Source organism: Megalobrama amblycephala, linkage group LG7, assembly GCF_018812025.1.
Source record: "Megalobrama amblycephala isolate DHTTF-2021 linkage group LG7, ASM1881202v1, whole genome shotgun sequence".
Taxonomy (NCBI): Eukaryota; Metazoa; Chordata; class Actinopteri; order Cypriniformes; family Xenocyprididae; genus Megalobrama; species Megalobrama amblycephala.
In genome coordinates, this window is record NC_063050.1 from 7825714 (window position 1) to 7851541 (window position 25828).

At 36.6% G+C, this 25828-nt stretch overlaps 1 protein-coding gene and 1 pseudogene across 2 annotated transcripts; one reads left to right on the forward strand and one right to left on the reverse strand.

Annotated features, from left to right (window-relative positions):
• Positions 1–4523: 4523 nt before the first annotated feature.
• Positions 4524–4640, reverse strand: LOC125273191 (annotated as a pseudogene).
• A 1359-nt stretch (positions 4641–5999) lies between these two features.
• gnb4a (guanine nucleotide binding protein (G protein), beta polypeptide 4a) lies at positions 6000–21667 on the forward strand. 2 transcript variants are annotated; one of them, XM_048195806.1, is made up of 10 exons: positions 6000–6139; positions 8774–8867; positions 13207–13245; positions 13711–13817; positions 14256–14319; positions 15965–16127; positions 16228–16294; positions 16667–16868; positions 16998–17214; positions 19044–21667. In XM_048195806.1, exons 2-10 carry the CDS (start codon positions 8811–8813, stop codon positions 19148–19150), a joined length of 1023 nt encoding a protein of 340 aa, XP_048051763.1. In that variant the 5' UTR covers positions 6000–6139; positions 8774–8810; the 3' UTR covers positions 19151–21667. The 2 variants fall into 2 exon arrangements, with proteins under 2 accessions (XP_048051763.1, XP_048051762.1); XM_048195805.1 differs by lacking the exon at positions 6000–6139 and adding an exon at positions 6877–7211.
• The last annotated feature ends 4161 nt before the right edge of the window (positions 21668–25828 follow it).

Consider the following 25828-nt stretch of genomic DNA (forward strand, 5'->3'; position numbering starts at 1 on the left):
CACACCTGTACAGTAGAGGGCACAGCTCAAACAAACCCATCAGCTGTGCTGCCATTTTGGATCACAGAACAATACAGTACCTCAAAGATGACGTGTTTTTGTAGGCCAACCCGGAAGTTAGCGGCGCACGGGTTCCCTCGATCGAAAGCCTATGCATTTTTCCCACAGACTTTTGGAAAATCGCAAAAAATAAGCTCTGTGTTTAACAAAGGGTTATGACACTTACATGTTTTGTCTATCAAGATAATCTTTACAAGTTAACACAACATTTATACATTTTGAAGCCTAAATAAAGTCATCAGATATAAAAAGCTAACAATAGGCTATAAACGGACTACAACACATCATGGTCGTGGATCAATGTCACCACCACCAAGCTTCCTCAAACTTTATTTAAAAAACAACTTTATTTAAACGCATGCTCGCTGATTATAATCGGCGCTGTGTATGAATACTTATCCACTTTTTTATGAGAAATGCTGTCCAAATGTCCTGATAACGTCTAAAGACCCTGCCAAAGGAAGTAGTCCACTTCAGCAACTTGTTAGCAACCGCCGTTTTTAAGACACAATAAAGGTTTAAAAAATCAGCAGGTTATAACTGGTATGTTTTATGTCGTAGATCAAAACGTGAAAATATTTAGAGGCTTTGTTAAAGGATTAGAAACTTTTCCTGATAATTTACTCACCCCCATGTCATCCAAGATGTTCATGTCTTTCTTTCTTCAGTCGAAAAGAAATTAAGGTTTTTGAGGAAAACATTCCAGGATTTTTCTCCATATAGTGGATTTCAACGGCTACCAACAGACTGAAGGTCCAAATGGCTTTAAACGATACCAGACAAGGAATAAGGGTCTTATCTAGCGAAATGATCAGCCATTTTCGAAACAAATACAACTGTTTATGCTTTATAAACACAAAATATCGGCTTGAACGTACTTCCCGTTTCCGCATTCTTCAAAAGCTTATGCTGAATGTTCTAACGCCTTCCCTGTTCTACTTACGGAATGAACGTGGCGCCAGTTTCGTTTTTTTCCATAAGTAGAATAGGGAAGGCGTAGGACATTCAGCGTAAGCGTTTTGAAGAATGCAGAAACGGGAAGTACGTTCAAGGTGATATTTTGTGTTTATAAAGCATAAACGGTTGTATTTTGTCCAAAAATGACCGATCGTTTCAAAAATGACAGATCAACCGATCGTTTTTTTTTTTTTTTTAAATGACCCTTATTCCTCATCTGGTATCGTTTAAAGCCCTTTGAAGCTGCACTGAAACTGCAACTTGGACCTTCAACCTGTTGGTAGCCGTTGGAATCCACTATATGGAGAAAAATCCTGGAATGTTTTCCTCAAAAACCTTAATTTCTTTTCGACTGACAAAAGAAAGACATGAACATCTTGGATGACATGGGGGTGAGTAAATTATCAGGAAAAGTTTATTTAAAAGTGGACTAATCCTTTAACCACAGACCTTATTTCAGGCGATTTAGCAAAAACCCATTCAAAAAACCCATAGACTTTAGGGCGATGGAACCGAAAGTCCTAAAATGCTAACTCACTTCTGGGTTTTGCATACAAAAACACGTCATCTCTGAGGTACTCTAGAGGATGCGGGAGAAGAAAGTTCAACACTCTTCAGCAATAATAAAAAAATTAAATAAAAATTAAACACAAATATGATGTTTGTCTAAAGTCATTTTTGCTTATTAGTGTGCTTGAACTGGATCATCAAAGGTCAGCAGCAAAGAAATTGCTTAATAAAGTGAGATTAAATACATAAAGTATATGTGTAATTTAACAAATTTAGGTTATTTACAGGTTTGCGTAATATTCTGAGTTTCTGTTTTACTGTTTTTATTCATTTTTAAGGAATACTGTATCTGTTTTTGTGCAAGTGAGATGAGTAAATGCTCACATTTAGTCTAGAATTAATAACCCAACACTACCTTTAACATAACATATTATATTATATTATATTATATTATATTATATTATATTATATATATTTTAATTTAAAAATGTAAATCTAAAAATATTTAAATATATTTTTTGTGTGTACTAATGTACAAAAATCAAGACATAACCTTGGATGGCCTTACATACTTTAAGCATTATATCTGATATGGCTTATCCAAGATTTCTTCCTTTCACCATGACTTGAAATGTTAGACAACTTACATCAACAAGGCTCTGAAAATAAAGCTGTGTGGTTGAAAAGGAGACTGGCTTAAATTAGCTTATGGATTTCTTTATGATTTTAGGCAACAGTGAGGATGTGAGGTGGATGTCTAAGCAGGGTCATGTTTCATGACCTGTCATGTCATCCTCAGATATATAGTGACTCAAAATACTTCCTTTGTAACCAGAATCACTTTATTTCTGTCAGTACCTTTGAATGGATGCATGCAAGGAAACTCTCAGCCCTAAATTTGACTTTTGACTGTCAAGGTTGTTTTTTTTGTTGTTGTTTTTTATGTAAGCAGTTTTGAACAAGTAGTTTTCATTGAAGCTGAAATCATATGCGATACATAAATGCAGATATGATGTTCATCCAGTGGAGCAGGATGTGTGAAATCAAGCTAATGGACTTGTTTTGATCAGCAAATTCAACACAAATTTGTCTGTGAACATTATGTGAACAGTAAGTGACTCAATGAAGCACTTAAATGAAATTTTTGACAATAGACTACACAGAAAAGCTTTCTATTTTAATAAATTATTGACAGCCCTTCATTACATATGAACTAACACTACATTAGACGGTTAATTCACCCAAAAATGAAATTTCTGTCATTAAGTACTTACTCTCATGTCGTCTCAAAACCGTAAGACCTTCGCTCATCTTCGGAACACAAATTAAGATATTTTTGATGAAATCCGAGGGTTTCTGAACTACACATAGGCAGCAACATCATTGCACTTTTTGAGGTTCAGAAAGGTTTTAAAGACATTGTTAAAATAGTCAGTGTGACTACAGTGGTTCAACCTTAATGTTATGAAGCCACGAAAATACTTTTTGTGTGCAAAAACAAAAATAATGATGTTATTTAACAATTTGAACTGTTGTCATACGCAGTTGCTGTAGTGAACACAGTGCAGAGCTTCTGTGTTTACGTCCAAACGTCAGCTCAGTATTGGCAGATGGTGTACATGTGAGCAACTTTTGAGCAGAACTCGGAAGCCTGCACTGTGTTGTCAACAACAGTTCAAATTGTTAAATAAAGTCTTCATTTTTGTTTTGTTTTTGCACACAAAATGTATTCTTGTCACTTCACAACATTAAGGTTGAACCACTGTAGTCACGTTGGCTATTTTAACATTGTCTTTAATACCTTTCTGGACCTCAAAAGGTGCATTGACATTGCTGCCTATGTAGTTCAGAAACCCTCAGAATTCATCAAAAATATCTTAATTTCTGTTCAGAAGATGAACAAAGGGCTTACGGGTTTGGGACGACATGAGGGTGAGTAATTAATGGAAGAAATTTAATTTTTGGGTGAACTAACTCTTTAAAGGATTAGTCCACTTTTAAATACATTTTTCCTGATAATTTACTCACCCCCATATCATCCAAGATGTCCATGTCTTTCTTTCTTCAGTCGAAAAGAAATTAAGGTTTTTGAGGAAAACATTCCAGGATTTTTCTCCTTATAGTAGACTTCAATGGGCACCAAACAGTTGAAGGTGCAGTTAGTTTCACTGCAGCTTCAAATTGTTCAACACGATCCCAGATGAGAAATAAGGGTCTTATCTAGTGAAACCATCGCTCATTTTCTGAAAAAAATTTCAAATTATATACGTTTTAACCAGAAATGCTCATCTTGAACTAGCTCTCTTCTTCTTCTCCTGTATTTCCAGCAGTGTAGACGCTGCTAAGCGTATTACTGCCCTCCACGGGTCAACTGAGGAACTATTTTTTATATGCAATATGCTAGTTCAATAGTATATAACAATTAGTTCAAACTTTGGCCTGTAGAGGGCAGTATTACGCTTAGCAGTGTCTACACTGCTGAAATTCTAATAGAGGAGAAGAAGAAGAGAGCTAGTTCAAGATGAATGAATGAATGAATGAATGAGGCATTTATATAGCACTTTCATATGTACTACTGTACACCCAAAGCGCTTTACAATCATATCAGGGGTCTCTCCTCATCCACCACCAGTGTGCAGCATCCACTTGGATGATGCGACGGCAGCCACAGTACAACGGTGCCAGTGCGCTCACCACAGCTGTATGTGGAGAGGAGAGAGAGTGAAAGAGCCAATTCAATGGATGGGGATTATTAGGAGGCTGTGATTGGTAAGGGCCTATGGAGGGAATTTGGCCAGGACACCGGGGTTACACCCCTACTCTTTACGAGAAGTGCCATGGGATTTTTAATGACCACAGAGAGTCAGGACCTCGGTTTAACGTCTCATCCGAAGGACGGTGCTTGTTACAGTACAGTGTCCCCGTCACTATACTGGGGCGTTAGGACCCACACAGACCACAGGGTGAGCACCCCCTGCTGGCCTTACCAACACCTCTTCCAGCAGCTACCTGGTTTTCCCAGGAGGTCTCCCATCCAGGTACTAACCAGGCTCAGCCCTGCTTAGCTTCAGTGGGCAACCGGTCTTGGGCTACAGGGTGATATGGCTGCTGCATTTAAGGTTAAAACTTATATAATTTTTTATTTTTTTCAGAAAATGAGCGATGGTTTCACTAGATAAGACCATTATTTCTCATCTGGGATCGTGTTGAACAATTTGAAGCTGCACTGAAACTAATTATGACCTTCAACTGTTTGGTGCCCATTGAAGTCTACTATAAGGAGAAAAATCCTGGAATGTTTTCATCAAAAACTTTAATTTCTTTTCGACTGAAGAAAGAAAGACATGGACATCTTGGATGACATGGGGGTGAGTAAATTATCAGGAAAAGTTTATTTAAAAGTGGACTAATCCTTTAAGGAATCATTCCTGCTTTTTGTGCATGTACCCAGATAATGTAAACAAATGGTAAATAATTAAAGGGTTAGTTCACCCAAAAATGAAAATTCTTTCATTTATTACTTACCCTCATGCCGTTCCACACCCGTAAGACCTTCGTTCATCTTCGGAACACAAATTAAGATATTTTAGTTGAAATCCAATGGCTCAGTGAGGCCTTCATAGGGAGCAATCACATTTCCTCTCTCAAGATCCATTAATGTACTAAAAACATATTTTGAGTACAGTGGCTCAATATTATAAAGCGACGAGAATATTTTTGGTCCGCCAAAAACAAAACAAAATAACGACTTATAAAGTGATGGCTGATTTCAAAACAATGCTTCAGGAAGCTTCGGAGCACAATGAATCAGTGTATCGAATCTGCTGTTCGGAGCACCAAAGTCACGTGATTTCAGCTGTTGGCGGTTTGACATGCGATCTGAATCATGATTCGATACACTGATTCATTGTGCTCCGATGCATCATGAAGCAGTGTTTTGAAATCGGCCATCACTAAATAAGTCATTATTTTTTTTTTTTGGTGCACCAAAAATATTCTCGTCGCTTTATAATATTAATATTGAGCCACTGTACTCACATGAACTGATTTAGATGTGTTTTTAGTACCTTTATGGATCTTGAGAGAGGAAATGTCATTGCTCCCTATGGAGGCCTCACTGAGCCATTGGATTTCAACTAAAATATCTTAATTTGTGTTCCAAAGATGAACGAAGGTCTTACGGGTGTGGAACGGCATGAGGGTGAGTAATAAATGACAGAATTTTCATTTTTGGGTGAACTAACCCTTTAAATGCACAGGACAATCATTGTTTGTTTTGTTTAACACTTACTCAGTTGTGACACTAACCAAATGAACAGACTGCTGTCTCTTTAAGTCCTCATCTTCCCACTTTCACTATTCAGCCTCCCCCATCCAGCCCCACCTTGTCACCACTAGCAGCTCTCAGTGTAGATGTGCTGGCCATTTACTAAAGTCCCTACTGCCTATCCCGGTGGCAGTGCTCCCATCAGCATAGACACACAAACACACACAAACACAGACACAGACACACACACACACACACACACACACACACACACACACACACACTACAAAGGGAGCTGTGTGCTTCCATTGACCAACCTCTCACTGGTGGACTTCAACATACTAGGTAAGACTAAATGTCACTTAATACTGGTTTTGTAACTTGATTATTATTTCATTTGACTGCTTTAGACAGGGTTTATAGACCAGCAAGAGTGAGATGATGAAGCAGTGAGTGTGTGGTTTGCATTTCTTAACCCATGGATTGCCACAGACAGTTTCATTCTTGCCATTGTTGCCTAATGCTTATTTGTATATTGCTCCAATATATGCTCCATATTACATAATAATTCACTTTAAAATTAAATTCCAAATAAGTCTCATTAGCCAAAGTATTATTAGTATATTATTATTACATTATTATTATTTTAACACTTTGGCTCTGAAATTAATAGTCACTCGGAGAAGTGGCAAACTGGCAACCACCCAGTGTATCATGTGGCTTTAAATAGGTGGGAATCTTATGCTGTGATGAGGTTCAAAAGGAAACTTTGCTAAAATAGTAACTAATATAATAGGCATTCATTTCATAGTTAAGTAGGAAATAGGAAAGTAGCAAATTATAAACACATTTATGTATTTTTAATATATTTGCATTTTTTAAATGGCAGAGCACACTATTTTAATGGCTATTTTCTTATAAGTCTACTTAATGCATGCGTATTGTTACAAATCTGTGACTGCATCCAATGTATCAAACTACTTCAGTAATTTTCATAATTGAGGAAGCTGATCGCCAGAACCATTTCAAGCGCGGGTGACGGGATTAGGTAGGCGTAGACAATTGTGAAACTGTTTTGATAAAATACATTAGCTTTATAATAATATACTATATAAATTACCGAGAGACACATTTGTACTCATTTTTACACCGGTACACTGAATATCTTATGTTAAAAAAACTCTGCACTGTTTCGTTTCCCCCCTCCATCCAAGTGTTGCCATGCTCTCAATATCAGTATGGGTGTGGTAATCGGCTCTGTGAATTGCCTTGAATCTAGTAAATTTGGCGCCCGCTGCCTTGTTTTGGATTTTAACGAAATGACCAAATTAACATTTTGAAAAAAAAAAAAGAAAAGAAAGAAAAGTCTGCTAACCCTTACACGCGGCAGGAGGATTTTGTGGTGTTTCTACATCAGGTAATGTGTCAATGTTTGTGTGGTGGTCTGGAGTAACTGACATGATACAGTCACCGCTCGCTAGCCACTGTGCTAACCAAACTAACCTAATCATAATATAACTCTGTGATTAACTTGACGGAAGACAAATCTGCAGAGAAAGATTCTTTTATACCTTTTGCCGTTTAAATAGTGGATTCTATAGACATTTCTGCCTAGTGCAACATGTGGTATTGATTCTGTTGTCAAAACAGTTGGCTAGGTTCGAATAATGTGAAATGTACGTGAACATCAGTATTACACATTGCGTTTTATCTTATTAAACTTGGTGACTAACACAAATGTAACAATTAACGAGCAAAATTTTCGTCACTGTGTGGATGTTTAATTTACAACTGCGTTTTTCGAGTTTATCGCAACAAGTTTAACAGACTCTTTGAGTGTCACAGGTTAAATGAGAGATTAACACATCTGGATTAAGGATTATAAACACCCGGATGTAATATAACCATTTTGGATTAAAATGGATTTAATATGCCCGAACTAGCTGGATTGATTTTTTTCCCCCACTTGAGAAGATGCTCCTATATTTTAATCAACCTGAGCTTTTTGTGTTTGTTGTTTTATTCATATTATACTGTTGTCAGTTAATGTGTACAGTATCTTATGATGGAAAGCTTGTTTAAAATGCACACTGATCATTGCTTACTTTTCCTGTAATTTGACTGCTAGGGTTGGGACAAGCAGTCTTCCTGTTTTTAGCAACATTGTTTGCAGTCATGCTACTGTGCTTCCCTAAAAAATAAAACTTATGCTGAAATGTACAGATTTCACCAAGGGCAGGGTAGTCCTGAACATCTCTAGGGGTATTCCCATATTGTGTCAAACCACCAATGTTGGAATTCATATTCATCTACTCAGTATTTGCTGTTAGGCTGCACTAAAACTGAAAGCTATAGATTAGGTTAATTGAGTCATGGAAACATGGACATTTTAAGATTTGAAAAAGTCTAAAACTCTAAAAGTTCGTATGAAAAGATGTGGGAACCCTTTATTCATTATTTGTTAATATTACAATTAGACTGATAAATTTGCATATGGCCTTTGAATGAGTGTTGTTTTGATTCCCTTGTTGAGTATCATACTGCATATAACCTCTTAACATCTTAAACAACTTAATTAGCTGTTTTTTGTGGTGGTGTTAGTTATATTTTAAGGGAAATCAACTAGTAGGCAGTGCCAAACAGTGCTGCCCCTCATTAAACAAAGGAGCACAGCGTGCCCAGCTCTTCAGTTTGCAGTGCTATGGCTGCAATAGGTTCCTTCGCTGAATTGTATGATACAGTGAGCCGCTAGTTCTATTCAGTATAGTGAAAACATTGGTGCTACTGGATCACTTTCTGCGTTCACCACAAATTGTGTCTAAAGGGTTCATCTTACTGTGTCTGTGAGACCTCTGACATGACATTCTAATGAATATTGTTTGTGTGAGTAGCTTGAATTATTGATCCAGCATGAGTGCTCCATTTTACTTCCTTTATTGACTACTTAATGTGGCTTTATGTTTGTGTGTGTGTGTTCAGTTTTATCAAAGCTGGGTGTTTCACTACCTGGAGGACCATGAGTGAGCTGGAGCAGTTGCGGCAGGAGGCCGAGCAGCTGCGCAATCAGATCAGGGTAAGATCCACTAACTTATCTGCTCAGCCAGTCTGATCAAAGGATGGCTTCTGGGTTCATATCGACACTTCTGCACACAATTAATTCACACAGCAGAATACACATTGGTACATACTCTGCCCTTCGAAAGTTTGGGGGTGTTAAATTGATTAAAACTGGCAGTAACAACTTTACATGGTTACAAAGAATTACTTTACAATATCGGATAGTTTGCCTAAAAATGAAAATTTTGTCATCTCATTTTTTGACATGTGAACAGACATGTACAGGCTGCCTATCATTAAAAACACTAAAGGTACTCCTTAAGTTTATTCATAAGTGGAAAGTAGTAATTTTTGCATTTTTTAGAGCAATTTCTGTCTTCCGGTTTGAAAAGCAAAGTCAGAGCAACGTCACGGATTCTGATGCCAATGCGTAATACCGGCAAGATTCGGAGTGGTCATTTATCTGCCAGGGCTGGACGAACAAGCTGACGTCATCAGTTTCTTAGTGCTTGTCTGCATTTATTCGTAACAAAGAGCTCATTAATTCTCATTATTCATGAGAATGAACTGTTTTAATTCAAGCACTAAGCTGTATTACGCATTACTGAGGAGAGTTCAAATGTTTCGTGCTGTCCATTCACTTCTGCCTGTTCAACTGCACTGTTGTCCTTCAGGCACATATAAGTGTATGTTTCCTCAGTAACATGAAATTGCTGTTTGCATTTTCCCCATGATGTATTTAGAGCTACAGTTTGACTACAAACACATGGGAAATATCACTGTAACAATATTTAAAGGGTACATAACACACACAATTTCAGCCAATCTCATGTTAATTTTGAGTACCTATAGAGTAGTATAGCATCCTTCATATCTCCAAAAAGTTAGTTTTTATCAGATTTATAAAAGAAAGATATGCTGTACCGAGTCTTTCATCTTTCAGTTTCAAACGTCAAACTGGGCCTTGTTTATAATACCATAAGCACCGATCCTGCGGGCTCGAGCAGCCACGGAAGACATGAGAGATTCTCTGTTAATCTTAACCAATAAAAAATTATTGCAACTTTCAGACACAAATTTATCCTTATTTTGGTAGTTAATTTAAGGCGGTTTCTATGGTTATTTTAATGACAAATGTCGAGAGCACATCAATGTAATACGTGAGCACAAATATCTCAGCTCCACTTAATGCTGGGTTCTTTGGGAAGCAAGGTTATCTTTCCCTCACAACGAAAAACACACTTCTTTTGTGACATTGTTGAATTCGTGGTCTAAAAACAAAGTGATAAATTCTTTCTCGAGAAAGTCCTGTGCAGCGCTGCCGATGACTTCCGTAACCCGAACGAAGCACGTTGATGGGTGCACTCTCTTGCTCTCACTGGGCTTCATGTGTGTGTGCGTGCTCTTCCAACTTGTTTTTTGAAACTTTGACCATGTTTAGCAAGAGAATCCAACTCTTTAACAGTGTAAATAGGTCAGAATGCATGAAATAACATTAGACCTCCCCTTTAATGTGTGAGAACACAGAGCGCGCATTTGAGCGGTTTCTGCATGGAACGACATGTTTAACAACACTTTTCACATGGATCATAGATCATATATGGACTTAAGTAAGCATGTTTCAAGTTTTTATAGACATATTTCATATAATTTATTGCTCTAAACATTAACCAGCACTGTGTATGTGCACCTATTTCATCATGTCTTCTTCAAATGAAATATATATGCAAATAAGAACACTGATTCAGCCTTACATCTGATCATAATCGTGATGACACAAATTATTCTGATAGACAGAAGACAAGGTAAACAAAAATTCAAAGAACAATGGACAAAAAAGTAACTGTTCCATTATTCTTTCTGCTTTAAATTGACGCGTGTCGTCCATTCAGAGACTGTAGTGCTCGCATACATGATGGAAATATTAGACCTTTCATCTAATATTCATGACACTTTATTTACTCACCCTCATGTTGTTCCAAACCCGTAAGAATTTCGTTCATCTTTGGAACACAAATGAAGATCTTTTTAATGAAATCTGAGAGCTTTCTGTCCCTCCATGGACAGCTACGCAACTGAAACTTTGACGCTTCTAAAAGTTCATAAAGAGATTTTAAAACTAATCCATATGAATTGAGTAGTTTAGTAATTTTTTCCAAAGAGAGACAATCACTTTCATCAAAAAAAATCTTCATTTGTGTACCGAAGATGAGCGAAAGTCTTACGGGTTTGGAATGACATGAGGATGAATAATTACTTTAATGATTGAGTGAACTATCCCTTTAAAGGGCACCTATTATGTAAAATTCACTTTTATAATGTGTTTGAATACAGATTTGTATCCACAGTGTTTGTACAACCAGCCTATAATGGTAAAAGTCCACACACTCCTTTTTTATAATCGTCATAAATCATAAACAGTCTCTCCAAACAAGCAGTTCCAGATTTTCCCCTAATCTTACGTAACAGTAGGGGAAGCCCTGCCCATGAATGGTGACGATCTGCCCTTTTAGCTTAGCTCCTCCCCTGAGCGAGCTGTACACAGTCCGCCATGTTTATCTCCTCATCAGAGCATTTAACAGCAGCATTCAAGTAAGAAATGTATTCTTATTAAAGCTACTAAAGTTACTTAATCAAGAGCAGTGAGTGATTTTCTGTTTTCCTTTTGTTGTTTGGTTTATATTAACCGCAGTAGGTAGCCTACTGCATATTACGTTGCTGCCTACCATCACTTTAATACACAGACCTAATATACACGTGATCTTTCCCTGCTGTTTACTTTCTCAGACATAACTGACTGTGTTTGTGAACTTTGTGTATTTGACAGTTTAAGAGCAATAAAACGTGTAACAGAAATCATTTTAACACTCACAGGACGCACTGTCTGACAGATAGCATTCTGTGTGCATGCTTTGGATGTGTGTGCTCAGAAAAGCATATATCAGAAGTTTAAACTGTTTAAACGCATGCAAATAATTAACTTTCATGATGACAAAGAACTGCAATGTCACGTGAGCGTGGCTGCGTTAGAGATATTTTACAGATGTTTTGTTAGCTTTTAGCAGAGTGTCCAGGCATGAGTTGTACAGGCTCCGCCCTCTTCTGGAAAGCAGGGTGGGGAGTAGCAGCTCATTTGCATTTAAAGAGTTAGCTCACAACAAAAATTAAAATTGTCATTAATTATTCACCCTCATGTCATTCCACACCCGTAAGACCTTCGTTCTTCTTTGGAACACAAATTAAGATATTTTTTTATAAAATCCAATGGCTCAGTGAGACCTCCATTGACAGCAATATAATTTACACTTTCAGAGCCCAGAAAGGTACTAAAGATAAAAACATATTTAAAACAGTCCATGTGACTACAGTGGTTCAACCTTAATGTTACGAAGCAACGAGAATACTTTTTGTGAAAAAACAAAATAACGACTTTATTCAACAATTTCTTCTCTTCAGTCTCAGATATGCGTTCACGAGAGCACCACAACGCATGGGGATTATGTGACGCTAAAGACTGGAGTAATGGCTGCAGGGAATTTAGCTTTGAATCACATGAATAAATTAGATTTTAAAATATGTTCAAATAGAAAACATTTTAAATTGTAATAATATTTAACAGAATTATTGTTTTTTTCTGCATTTTTGACCAAATAAATGTAGCCTTGTTGACCAACCCCAAATTTTAGAATGATAGTGTATAAGGTGGAAGTGCTGATTAATTCATTTATCTGCAATGGCCCAATAATGGTCTAAAAGTGGAAGTTCTACCTTGTGCCAGTTCCAAAATGGACTATCTTTTGTGAAACCGTCCAAGTCGAGGGTTCTTAACCTCTTTTGGACTGTGAACCATTTTTTTTAATGTTCCAAAACTCTTGCAGCTGTAGGATTTAAAATACATAATTGCATAACTGCCAAATTACATTAAGAATAACAACAGATTTTAATTTTGTACTGTTTAGTCAGTTTTATTTTAATTGGCTGATCACAAGCATGAGACACTGCGTATTTTATATATAGGTAGTTGTTGCCTACGGCTATAAAAATATGCTTAACCTCTTCAAAAATATACTGTGAAAAAGATTCCTATAAATGTCCTGTTACCTCATTGTTGAAAAGTATTTTGTTAAATTATGTATACATCTGCATCCCACTCTTATATTGGTTGCATTACTTTGTGCAGTATCAGCTTTGGTTATTGGAATAGTTTTTTCAGTTTGACCATTTTTTAAAATGATTTAATCCAAGCTCATTGTGGACCTGAGTGCCAGTGAATAGATGCTCTTATGCATGCGTTTTCCTCAGCCCTGATTAGTAGAATGACTCCTCTCTCTGAAATGCTACTGTTCCCATTACAGGATGCCAGGAAAGCATGCAGCGACTCCAGCCTGTCCCAGGTAAGCAGCTCTACCACTGTCCCTGCTGAGTCCCCCTCCCCATAAGAGCAGCACTGGTCTAACCCAGCTCATCATGGGGCATGTCTATGGAGGTTCCTGCTCTCCTGCTTTCTGAGCTCAGCACAGACATGCAAATTGGCTGCTGACGCACATGCCGAACACGCTCTTAAGTGCACTGAAATATTAATCACCCTCTTACATGCCAAGTCCTCCATCAAAATTTAAACGTTTAACCCATGCCCAGGTTTTTTTTTTTTTTTTTTTTTGTGACTTATGATTTCACAATTTCTGTTTGTCTTCACTTCAGTAAGTGCTATGTTAATTTTAGATGATCACTATAACAGTTAATTCAACTAATACAGCACTTTCAGCATGCGAGTGATCAACGGTGCAATTTAGGTTTGTGAAATGTCTGCTTCTTGCTATGTAGTGTCACTGTAAATTAAGATTTCTTTGTATGCTTAGATTACAGCTGGTCTGGATTCAGTTGGAAGGATCCAGATGAGAACAAGGCGGACCCTCCGAGGCCATTTAGCCAAAATCTATGCCATGCACTGGGCCACTGATTCCAGGTCAGTTGACAGAGAGCGATTGAGGGGGGCTGGAGGATGGGCACTCTCAGAGGAACCCTGCAGCTCTGTCAGTGTACACTCAATGAATAATACAGCAGGCCTCTCACAACTCAGGGGTGTTCTGGGATTATGTAGGCTGCCTTCTGCTCCAGTCTCTCTTTTTCTCCCTCCTCCCCTCCCTCTATCATTCACCCTTTCTCCATCTGTGCATCCATTCTAGTACTTTAGGGAGGAGACAAATTGTTAGATGGACAGAGTTTGTGTCCATAGTTGCCTGCAGAGTTTGTCATTTAAAGAAAATTACCAATGCAGTCATTGTCCACAATATTAACCTTGTTGCATTTTTAATCTGTGATGTTTTGTATTATCAACAGCACTTTACTCTTTAACCCTTTTTTTTTGTGTGTGTGTGTGTGTGTGTGTGTTTAAAACATTAAGGTTACTAGTTAGTGCCTCACAAGATGGCAAACTCATCGTTTGGGACAGTTACACCACAAACAAGGTTAGTCCAGCCCAACAAGTGAATATAAATATAAAAAGCACAGTTGTTATACAAGGATATATGAATGAGAGCTCATAAGCTCATAAATCATGTACAGTAAGGCCTGAAGAGACTGAAATCATACAGGACAGAAGTCAGTCAGCTGAGTTTGTGGCAAAACCTTTTACAGTGCTTGAGTATTGTTGTCTTTTACTGAATAATTCATACTCAGAAAGTAGAACTGAAATGACATTCATTACAAGATAATTAGTTAAATCATTTCAAATACACCTGCAGAATATTTTTTCTAGTCATGTATTTCACCATCTTGTCTCGTCTCGTGAACTCAATCTCGAGTCTCGTCTCGTGAGATACCTGTCTCGTCACACCCTTAATATATACACTACCGCTCAATAGTTTGGGATCGGTAAAATTTGTAATGTTTTTAAAAGAAGTTTTGTCTGCTCACCAAGGCTTAATTTATTTAATTAAAAATACAATAAAAACAGTAATTTTACAAAGTAATTTATTCTCGTGTTGGCAAAGCTGAATTTTCAGCATCATTACTCCAGTCTTCAGTGTCACATGATCCTCCAGAAATCATTCTAATATGCTGATTTGCTGCTCAATAAACATTTATGATTATTTTCAATGTTGAAAACAGTTGTGTACTTTTTTTTTCAGGATTCCTTGATGAATAGAAAGTTCAAAAGAACAGCATTTATCTAAAATACAAAGCTTTTGTAAGATTTTACACTACCGTTCAAAAGTTTGGGGTCAGTAAGAATTTTTATTTTTATTTTTTTTTTAAAGAAATTAAAGAAATGAATACTTTTATTCAGCAAGGATGCATTAAATCAATCAAAAGTGACAGTAAAGACATTTATAATGTTATAAAAGATTAGATTTCAAATAAACACTGTTCTTTTGAACTTTCTATTCATCAAAGAATCCTGAAAAAAAATATTGTACACAAATATTTTGTACAATTGTAAACAATAAATGTTTCTTGAGCAGCAAATTGACATATTAGAATGATTTCTGAAGGATCATGTGACAATGAAGACTGGATTAACGATGCTGAAAATTCAGCTTTGCCAACACAAGAATAAATTACATTTTAAAATATTTTCAAATAGAAAACAGTCATTTTAAATTGTAATAATATTTCACAATATTACTGTTTGTACTGTATTTTTAATTAAGTAAATGCACCCTTGGTGAGCAGACGAAACTTTTTAAAAACATTAAAAATCTTACCGATCCCAAACTTTTGAGTGGTAGTGTGTGTATATATATACACACACACAAACACACACATGTATAGCTGTGCGATAATATAGGTTATATTTTTGCAATGATATAAACAATCATGCAGCCAAGATTTTTAAGTATTTGTTTCTTTACATGAGTGTACTATATGTACGCAGGTAAAATAGGATGTGCTTCGAACCTGTGGGCAGAGTTGTGGAACATGCTAACTCTTGTGCTGAATTCGAAATCACCTACTTGCATACTATTACTATTTTTACCACATCGTTACATGGCAGAAATAGCAAGAGTATTATGTGGTTCCAAATTCAGCATTGGTCTCATTCTGCATAACAGAAGGGAAAAGCAACTGCAACAATTTTTTTTTTTTTTTTTTTTTTGTGATTCTTTCCAGATTCATGCCATTCCATTAAGGTCATCATGGGTGATGACTTGCGCCTATGCTCCCTCAGGGAATTATGTAGCCTGTGGAGGCCTGGACAACATCTGCTCAATCTACAGCCTTAAAACCCGTGAGGGCAATGTCAGAGTCACCAGAGAACTGCCAGGACACACAGGTAAACCTTGTCAACAGAAAAATTTGCATCATTAATCTGTCTGTATCTATCATTCAGTGGGATGTTCATGTTTTTTTTCCCTCTTTTTCTTCCTCACCAGGTTATTTGTCATGTTGTCGCTTTTTGGACGATAGTCAGATTGTCACCAGCTCTGGAGATACTACATGGTGAGTCCATCACAGCGTTGAATGACCATTTCAATAGATTATTTACCTTCAATTTTTAATCATCATGAATGCATTATATATATATCACACAGTGTATTTCTGAGCTAGAGGCTATGAGAATTAATTGAAGAATTTCATAGATGGGCATTTCATGATATTGTGTGATAAACTATTGTTAATTATCTTCGGGTTTTATGGTTTTAGTACTGTTAAAATAATTCGTAATTACCCAGCTCTACCCAGGGCCATCCTGATTGTTGAGCTCTGATAAAAGAGTTGATACTGCTAAGCTAAAGAAATAATAACCCTTTTTTCAAGGTCTGTTTGATGATTTTGTACTGAACCTGAACCAGCTGCCTTTCTCCTTTGCAGTGCTCTTTGGGACATTGAGACCGGTCAGCAGACCACCACATTCACAGGGCACAGTGGAGATGTGATGAGCCTGTCCCTTAGCCCAGACTCTAGGACCTTTGTGTCGGGTGCCTGCGACGCATCTTCCAAATTGTGGGACATCCGAGACGGAATGTGCAGACAGTCTTTCACTGGACACGTGTCTGATATAAATGCTGTCTGTGTGAGTGTCAAAGAGAAAAGTCCTCTGCAGTGTCTTATGCTGGTTTACTTTTTATTGAGCCTGTCCTTTCATAGTACTTTTCAGAATTGTGTTTATATCATCGGGTTTCAATTGTGCTCGTTTTTTCAGTTCTTTCCAAATGGTAATGCTTTCACCACTGGCTCGGACGACGCCACTTGCCGTTTGTTTGACCTTCGTGCGGACCAGGAACTGATGATGTATTCGCATGACAACATTATCTGTGGCATCACCTCTGTGGCCTTCTCCAAGAGTGGCCGTCTGCTGCTCGCTGGCTACGATGACTTCAACTGCAATGTGTGGGACACACTAAAAGGAGAGCGTGCAGGTCAGTACTTCACACAGCCTTTTGACCACATGTAAAACAAACCTCATTGACAGTTGTTACAGATCACAAAATCTATGGAACCTATTTGAATTCTACTGAAGCAATTTTGCTTTAAAGCAAAATTGATAGAGTCAAACATCTCAAGTGGTCTCATATCAGACAGTCCTGAATTTCTAAATCATGTCAACAAAACCAACATGAAGACACCATTAAGGCCATTTATCATGGTTTTACTTTAGTAACAAACCTTGGTGTTTTCACAAATGTTGTATTAAATAATCTCTGATGGAAATGAGGCATTCTACTGATATTAGAGAGAAAACTGGCTTTTGTTTGCATTCAGATATTCCAAGATATGACTTAAATCATTAAAACCCTGAGGCAGAAGCAGAAAACTCAGAAAATTCAGAAAACGGAGTAATTCCAGTAGAGTCCTCGCACCATCTGTGCTCGGGCCCTAATAAATAAGAGGCATAGATTATGATGATTCCCTTGCAAGGGACCCCCTTCCTGGAATATATAGGCAGCTAATATATCTTCATCTATGAAACCTCAATTATAATGTATGTGAAAAATAATAAGCATTATAGAGACAAGCTTTCAAAATTAAATCTGCTTTTATATTGTCATTGTACTAAATTATGAAAACATTATCTAGAAATTATTTACTTTAGTTAACAGTGTACCCTTTTTTACCCACTATTACTGTTACTTACATATACATGCAGTTTTCATTACACTTTTTACAGTAAATGTATAATAATTACTATAATGGTTAAGTAACAGTGGTGAGGGAAATCTCCCTAAAAGATATAACACAAGTTCAAACTATTCTTGTTTCCAAGTTTGCTGCAAGAAAGAAGTGATTATTTCCCACAAAGTGAGAAATGTATGCAGATTTACTGTAAAAACAAAACAAAAAAAACTAAAGAGAACTCTACTTGAGGCAACCACCTTTTTAAATATACTCGACTAATTTCTTTAACATTTAAATGGAAATTTTGCCACCGTGAAAACGAATGCATGCAAAATCTGTGGTAAAATCAAATGATTTTGTTTTCTGCTCCAGATATACACTTCAAAATAATAAATTAATTTTGACATGTAACATTAACATGACTCTAATTTAAACGTAGCCTTTGTAAAAATATAAAGGGAATCATTAAATATGCAAAAAAAAAAAAAAAAATAGAAAAGCAGCAGTATCATTTAATCAACTAGTCTCACACATAATATTAACTTAATTACAGTTTTTTTTTTTTTGTAAACTCAAATGTTTTTTTTATTTGTGGATAGACAAACTTTTTTTTTTGGCATTTCAGGTCTGAGCATTAAGAATTCTGTTACAGAATTGTATTTTTAGAACTTTTATAGTTAATCTAACTTGTATGTCAGTTTGAGCAAACAGAAAACTTGTATAGTTACACCAAAACATAATGTGTATATATACTCATTGAAATGGGTTCACTGAAGAGAAAACTAATAACTCTAATTGTGACTTGAAATATAACACCTCTTTTACAACAAAGTGTAATCAAAAACTCTACATACAGCTAAAACATTTATTAATTCTCAATAACAAATATTTATGCCATAAAGTCCCCATGCTTTAAACAAAGAACAAAAAGAACTGACCTGTCTTAGGAGCCTGTTAGTTGGACCTTCATTGGTTTGCGTTCCATACTTTCTAAATTACAAGTGTGAAACGTTCCTCTACCCAGGGTTAAATGCGGGGTTTAGAATTACGATAACCCAGGGTTAAGTGCAGTTAGACTGTAAAATACTTAAAACATTCATCCCTGCTATTTTTTTGCTGTTGTTTTTTGAAGGCGTTCTAGCTGGGCATGACAACAGGGTCAGCTGTTTGGGGGTGACCAGTGATGGCATGGCTGTGGCCACCGGTTCTTGGGACAGCTTCCTCAGGATATGGAACTGACCTCACTTGGCGGGACTTCGGGGAGCTACTCTTTCTGATCACTGAGTCACTGTAGTGCACCACTGCCACACAGGACCCCTCCCTCTTCTTCTCCTCCTTACCGACGCCCTGGTTTTCTTCTCTCTGCACTATCCCACTATCCTACAGTCAGTCAAAGAGGTGAGGACCAGCAGTGAAGAGCCTCAACTGGCTCTCTCTGTCTCTCTGGCTTCACATCTCGACTCGAGAGTTGGAACAGACTGTGTTGTGTATATATCCGCCATTCTTTATGCTTGTATGTATAACATATGCACTTCTGACAGTGTTTGGATGTTCTGGCCTGTGGATACTCGTGATGGGTGTCTTGGCTGTGCCTCTTTTCTTTTCCTGCGTAATTTTTTTTCTTTGTCTCCAATCACAATGCTATTTGCCACACACAGTGGCCAATGTAATGAACCGAAGGATGATGCTGCCACAGTATTGTAGGCCATCAGTGTTTGATCTATGACCCTTAAGTTTAGTTTGCATTGGTTAGTTTCATCAGTGTTGGTCTGTTCTGTCATAAATGGTTCAGGCTCGGGGAGGTAGTGTGTAGTTGTGAGAGAAACACCAATGTCACTGGGCTTGTGTTTGCCATCCTCTAAGCCTGACAGAAATGTTTGGCTTGTTTCATTGTATTAGACTGTATATTACTGACTGCACAGAAGGATTTACCATCAGCCTGTTTGTCCCTTCTGTCTTTACTATCACTAGCTATACTCCTGAGATTTGCTGCTTTTCATACTGATCCAGCTGGACGTGCGTGGTGCATATAAAGGGATAGTTTACCCACAAGTGAAAGTTGTTGTCATTTACTCACTCATGTTGTATCTATGACTTTTATTTCTTCTGTCAAAATTAGAACAATTCTGAAGACTGTGCTGTTCTTTGTTTTCCAAGCAATCACAATAAATAGGGACTGATGCATTTATGCTTCAAAAACAGGATACAGATGACTTGTGCTCTACATACCAAGTCTTCTTAAGGCATACAAAAGACTGAGTGAGAAATGGACTGAAATTTAAGTTGGTAATCTACATTGAACCTTTGCATCCAGATTGAGTGGATTGAACGTTGAACTCAAGAATTGAATTGACACGATTTGAAGCAATTCATGAAGGCTCCAGGAAGACCTAGTGCATTTGTCGCAATTATCAGTGCTATGTAACTGCCTCGGGTCTGTTTTTTTTTTGTACAGCTTTAGAAGACATTGAGTATGGTGCACAAATCATATGGGCCTCTTTCATGGTGCTTTTACATGCATGTAAGCACAAAAAAATCATTTGAGTTTGGAAAAGTTTGAGGGGAGAGTAAATGATGTTGCATTTTAGCTGTGCTTTTTCTGGAAGGTTTGGTTTAGTCTTTAGTTTTAATCCAAACACCAAGCATAGCCTTTGATGCTTTGTGACACTTTGCCATTGGTTAGCAGGCTGGAAGTGCACAACTTAATACCTAACAAGAGGCCTTGGTCACTGACACTCGGACATTGTCTGCCGTCCTACACACACTATGAACGTCCCCTTCTTAGATGAGGAACTATCTAGGACTGTATGCTTTTGCACTAGAAAATAGTCACTTCACGCAAAACGGCACACATTGGTGTTTCTGCACGTATTTGAATTAATGTGCTTCAGCTCTGACAAGAAAGCTGAAAAACTGTCTTGGGCCACGAGCTACACTGTGTGTATATTTCACAAATGTTTGTATTGAAGGCATAGAGCCCTCTGCCAGTTTTTTGTTAAAAAAAAAAAAAAAAAAACACCTTAAAGAGTTAGTTCACTGAAAAATGAAAATTATCCCATAATTAACTCACCCTCAAGCCATCCTAGGTGTATATGACTTTCTTCTTTCAGTCAAACACAATCGGAGTATATATATTATATTATTATTATATTATAATATATTATATTATATTATATAAAAAAATATTCTGGCTCTTCCAAGCTTTATAATTGGAATGAATGGTAATCAATATTTTAAAGCCCAAAAAATCATCCATCCATCATATGGCTCCAGGGGGTTAATAAAGGTCTTCTGAAATGAAGCGATGCGTTTTTGTAAAAAAAAAAAAAAAAAAAAAAAAAAAACATTCATATTTATAACTTTATAAACTAGAATCACTGACTTCCGTATGCTGGTCGATTCCGGCGGAAGATTGAACTTTGACCTGATGCATGACATTCTGATGAACCTGGAAGTGCAGAGGATAGAGCAAAACAAAACACGGTCACGAATTATAAGTCTAAAATGGTAATTTTTAAAGAGAAAATGTCGGAGGACCTTGAGATTTTTTTTATTTTATTTTTTTGCCCAGCCCTATTTGTTTGAACTGTGAGAGGAGTCTACTCTCATCTAAGCTTACGCTACTCCTACATCCTACATCACTGCAACTCGAATCTCTTGTGAACACGTGGACGGACGTTACAGGAAGCTAGTGATTATAGTCTATAAAGTTATAAATTAGAGCTGCACGATTAATCATATCGCAATCGCAATCGCGATGTCAAGCTTGTGCGATTATATGACGCAAAATGCTGCGATTTTATGAAATAAAATAATAATAAGTTAATAAATAAATAAAAAAATAAATGTGTGGACACAACAACCCATTATCTGAGAGCTGTTTGCCCATTTTATACACCGCTAATAAAAAGAAGACCAGTCAGTTTCAGTTTAGGCAGTGGCATGTGTGGCGCGCATGGTCATGACTTTTCCGGTGTGCAGCACAGAGAACGGGTAAAGATGGATGCGGAGCAAACTGTCACTGAACTGGTGGCAAGAAAAAACGCTACCTTTGTTATATGGCGATATTTTGGCTATAAGATTATAAACCCAGATTAGTAGTGGTTGAAGAGGAAAGAGGATTTAATTCGGTATCGCACGCAGCGCTGTTATCGGTGCGCACATGACGCACATACATACAAGGCTCGCGCGCACAGAGAGAGAGAGAGGCGCGTTATAGCTCGCGAACTCCAAATTGATTTCTCTTTCGCGTCCTCAGTGCACTTGGATGGTCACATACACGCATTATGTCAGTCAAAATACCCCTCTCAGCAAGTATTCATGTAAACACATTCAGTTATGTCTTAATTGAACGAGGTGAGAATTCGGATGTATATCTGTCCGATGTGTGCGTGCATGTCTTACTCTTAAAGTGACAGCAACCTATAAATACCTGCTGTTAGTCTTTATGTAGTATTTATCTATGCTTGTTGTAATTGGTGTACAGTATTTGTTCTTATTACAGTCTGTTCACTTGCCTTTAATAATGTATTATTTAGGCTAGCAGTTTATGCTATGGTATCAGAATAGTTTAAGTGGGCTAAGTAATAAATGCAAAGTTAAGTTACCCCCATCAATTTTTTTTTTTTTGTGCTGATCCGAAGTATGATCCGATCTGTGACGTCATAACCGTGATGTGATCCGAACCGTGAGTTTTGTGATCCATTGAACCACTACAGATTAGTAAAGAAACAAATATCTTAAATGGGATTATAACAAGTTTGCAGTAATGCAAAGATGTTATTTAATTTCATAAAAATATTTTAATTTGAAAACGCTGTGCATTTGTTTGCTGTTGTTGCTAGTTTGAGTTGAGAAATACACATTTCAGCATTATCAGTAATCTGTGTATTTTCATTGAGAACCAAGCAAGATGACTCATGATACTGTTTGTTTATTATATCGCTATCGCAAATCGCAATCGCAATATTGACCTCAATAATCGCAATATGACATTTTCCCCAAATCGTGCAGCCCTATTATAAATATGGATATTTTTCTTAAAAAAAAAAAAAAAAAAAGCTTTGCTTCGGAAGGTCTTTATTAACCCTTTGGAGCTGTATGGATTACTTTTATGATAGATGGATGTGCTTTTTGTGCTTCATCCTTGGTTACTATTCTCTCCCATTATAAAGCTTGGAAGAGATTTTGTAATTTTTGTTTGAATATTTTTATTTTTTTAATATTTCTTTATTTTATTTTTTTTTAACAATTGTGTTTGAAAGAAGAAAGTCGTATACACCTAGGATGGCTTGAGGGTGAGTAAATTATGGGATATTTTTCATTTTTGGGTGAACTAACCCTTTAAAGCAAGTCATATTTCACTTGAATTGTCAATAATCACCTTAATTTTGTGCCAATCAATATGAATGAACCTAGACTGGCTTTGTGAGCATATAAAAAATGGTATAAGGCTTTTCATTGTGGTTGTTTTGGGCATTGTTTTTTTTTTTTTTTTTTTTTCTCAAAATTTTCTGATACATTAATACATGCAAAATTGATCATCCATTTAAAATACCAGATTGCATTCAGTATTCAAAATAGATTTGGGTTTCTTTTTCATGGCTTTAATTTATGACATTACTGTTTATCAGGTAAACTTTTATAAAGCAATTATTTTGATATTTCAGTTAAATCATGCAGTTAGTTATGAAATGCAAGGACATACAACAAATCTGGAAGTGATGTTTCTCAGTTGTTTTAAGTGTTTACAACATTTAGACAGTTGTATTGAAGTCCACGAAGAACATTGCGTAGTAAGATGAAGGCAAAAAGTGTTTTAACCTAAAATGATTTAAGCCAGCATAATTCATATGACATCCAAATCTCATCAAAATATAGTCTTTTAGTTCTTTTACTTTGACTTGAAGGAATGTTCCAGTCTCAATGCAAGTTAAGCAATACCAACAATGCAAGTTACACAAAGTAATTTTGGCTCATGCCTTTTTCTGGTAAAAAATAGGGCACTTGCAAGGACAAGACATTTTTAGAGTGTAAAAAGCGGAAATTTGTGTTGAAGCACTTCAATTTGTATTTGGGTTTTCTAAAATCATTATTACCAACGTCATTCCTGTGTTTTTGGTTTTTTTTCTTCTATAAAAGTCCTATTCGTTGAGGACTTTACGTAGTCATGATGACAGGAGTTGATATTTGTAAAATTTAGTCTCTTGTTAACAGCGTTTAAGTGTTGTTGCTATACTTTTAAAAATCTATTTTAGTGTTGATTGCACTGCTACATTTAATTTCATTGTAAATGCCTTTAACCAATATATATGTGTGGGTATGTGTGTGCGCGAGTGCAACTTGCATTGAACCCGGAACATTCATTTGAAAGTTAAACCTGAACTTCCCAGTTAGTGCATACAAGGGCATGGCCATAAGGAGCAATCTACATACTATCCTATGGATATTTCAGCTAGCTTACTGAGCCTTATCCTGTGGATAAGATCAAACACTATGCTAGCGATACCACAGTCCACTGAGTCTGAAAAAAAACAGCTTGCTCCTTCAACAGTTCACAAAAACACCTGAAACCTGAATGGTTTCTGATTCACTGCGCTCATGCATGGCCTTTACAAAATTGCAACTTGAGAACTGAATAATTGTGAACAGTTACCAAATATGAAAATCATTTTAAATCTTAAGTGTTACAACTATCATATTTAAACGATGCGGCTTCTGTGATTATCAAAGATCTTCACAATCACCTTTTTTTTTTTAATTTACAGTAGGCACTTAGGTGCATTACTTATGGCATTGGCCTTGAAGATTTATATTTTATTTTCTGAAAATGGTTTCCCTCTCAACATTGGTTTTACAAGTGTGCTGGCCTTCTCGTTAGAGGAAGTGAGCAAGAGCTGCATTTTTCTGAATCGGAACTAGGACATGGTTGTTTTTGCTGAGGTGCCAAACATCGAAATTACTGCACTGAAACCCTAAGGCAGATTTCCTTATCGCAGCAGTTCACATCAATCACGTGATCACAATACTACAAAGAAATGCCCTGCCTTCAACTCTAACAATGAAAGTGTATCAGAGGTAATGCAATGTTTGCTGTATTCAAAGGTGTTAATGTGTGTTGTCACTCAAAGCAATGTACCACCTTAAAAAAAAAACAGTATTTGTTGCGTGCTGGCTTTTTCATTTGCTACAGTTCTGGCATAGGAGGAACTTTTTTGTTTACATTTGTAAAAATACAGGACACAGATAACCGAAGTGCAATCTTTCAAGCATAGTAACAACAGACTCCAACAGTCACCAACCCTTAAAACAAATTGTGGCTTACCAAAAAGCAAACGTGTGTGATTCATAGTGGTTTTGATGTATTTTATATAGTAATAGATCCCCTTATGGATATTCTGTCAATTGTGCAGAATAAATGATTCTGGATGGTCCTGCATATGTTGTAACTATCTGATTAAAGACCAAATGATTTTGTTTTTAATTCACTTTAGTAATTCTGCGTTCTGCGATTCTGTCCCTCACTGTGTATATCGTGGACAAAACCAGCAGACATAACTGCCTCTTGATTCTAACACACATTCCTCTTTAATTCACTAACTGCTTTATTGAAAACCGATTTGTATTTCATTATGTTGGTTCAGAAAACATTGATCACTTGCTGTGAGATCTTTTTTTATTATTATTATTATTATTAATTTTTTTTAACACCCAGAATTGATTTGTATTTGTGCAGTGGCAGTGTCACCTGTTACTATTTGTTCTCATAACCAATAAAGGCTTTTCATCAAGGAAGTTTTCTGCATATTATTAACTTGCTACAATTAGTTTTTTTTTTTTCATTGAGAAAACTGCATTCCAGAGGATTGTATGAAATGCTGAAATTAAATAAATTTAGATTCTATGGAACTTTTCATT

What these genes read in the sequence shown, in the direction of transcription:
- gnb4a (XM_048195806.1), top strand. Translation starts at nt 8,811, where the DNA reads ATGAGTGAGCTGGAGCAGTTGCGGCAGGAGGCCGAGCAGCTGCGCAAT. An exon ending in AGCTGCGCAATCAGATCAGG is followed by an intron (nt 8,868 to 13,206) that starts GTAAGATCCACT and finishes TTCCCATTACAG; the next exon opens with GATGCCAGGAAAGCATGCAG. An exon ending in GCGACTCCAGCCTGTCCCAG is followed by an intron (nt 13,246 to 13,710) that starts GTAAGCAGCTCT and finishes TTGTATGCTTAG; the next exon opens with ATTACAGCTGGTCTGGATTC.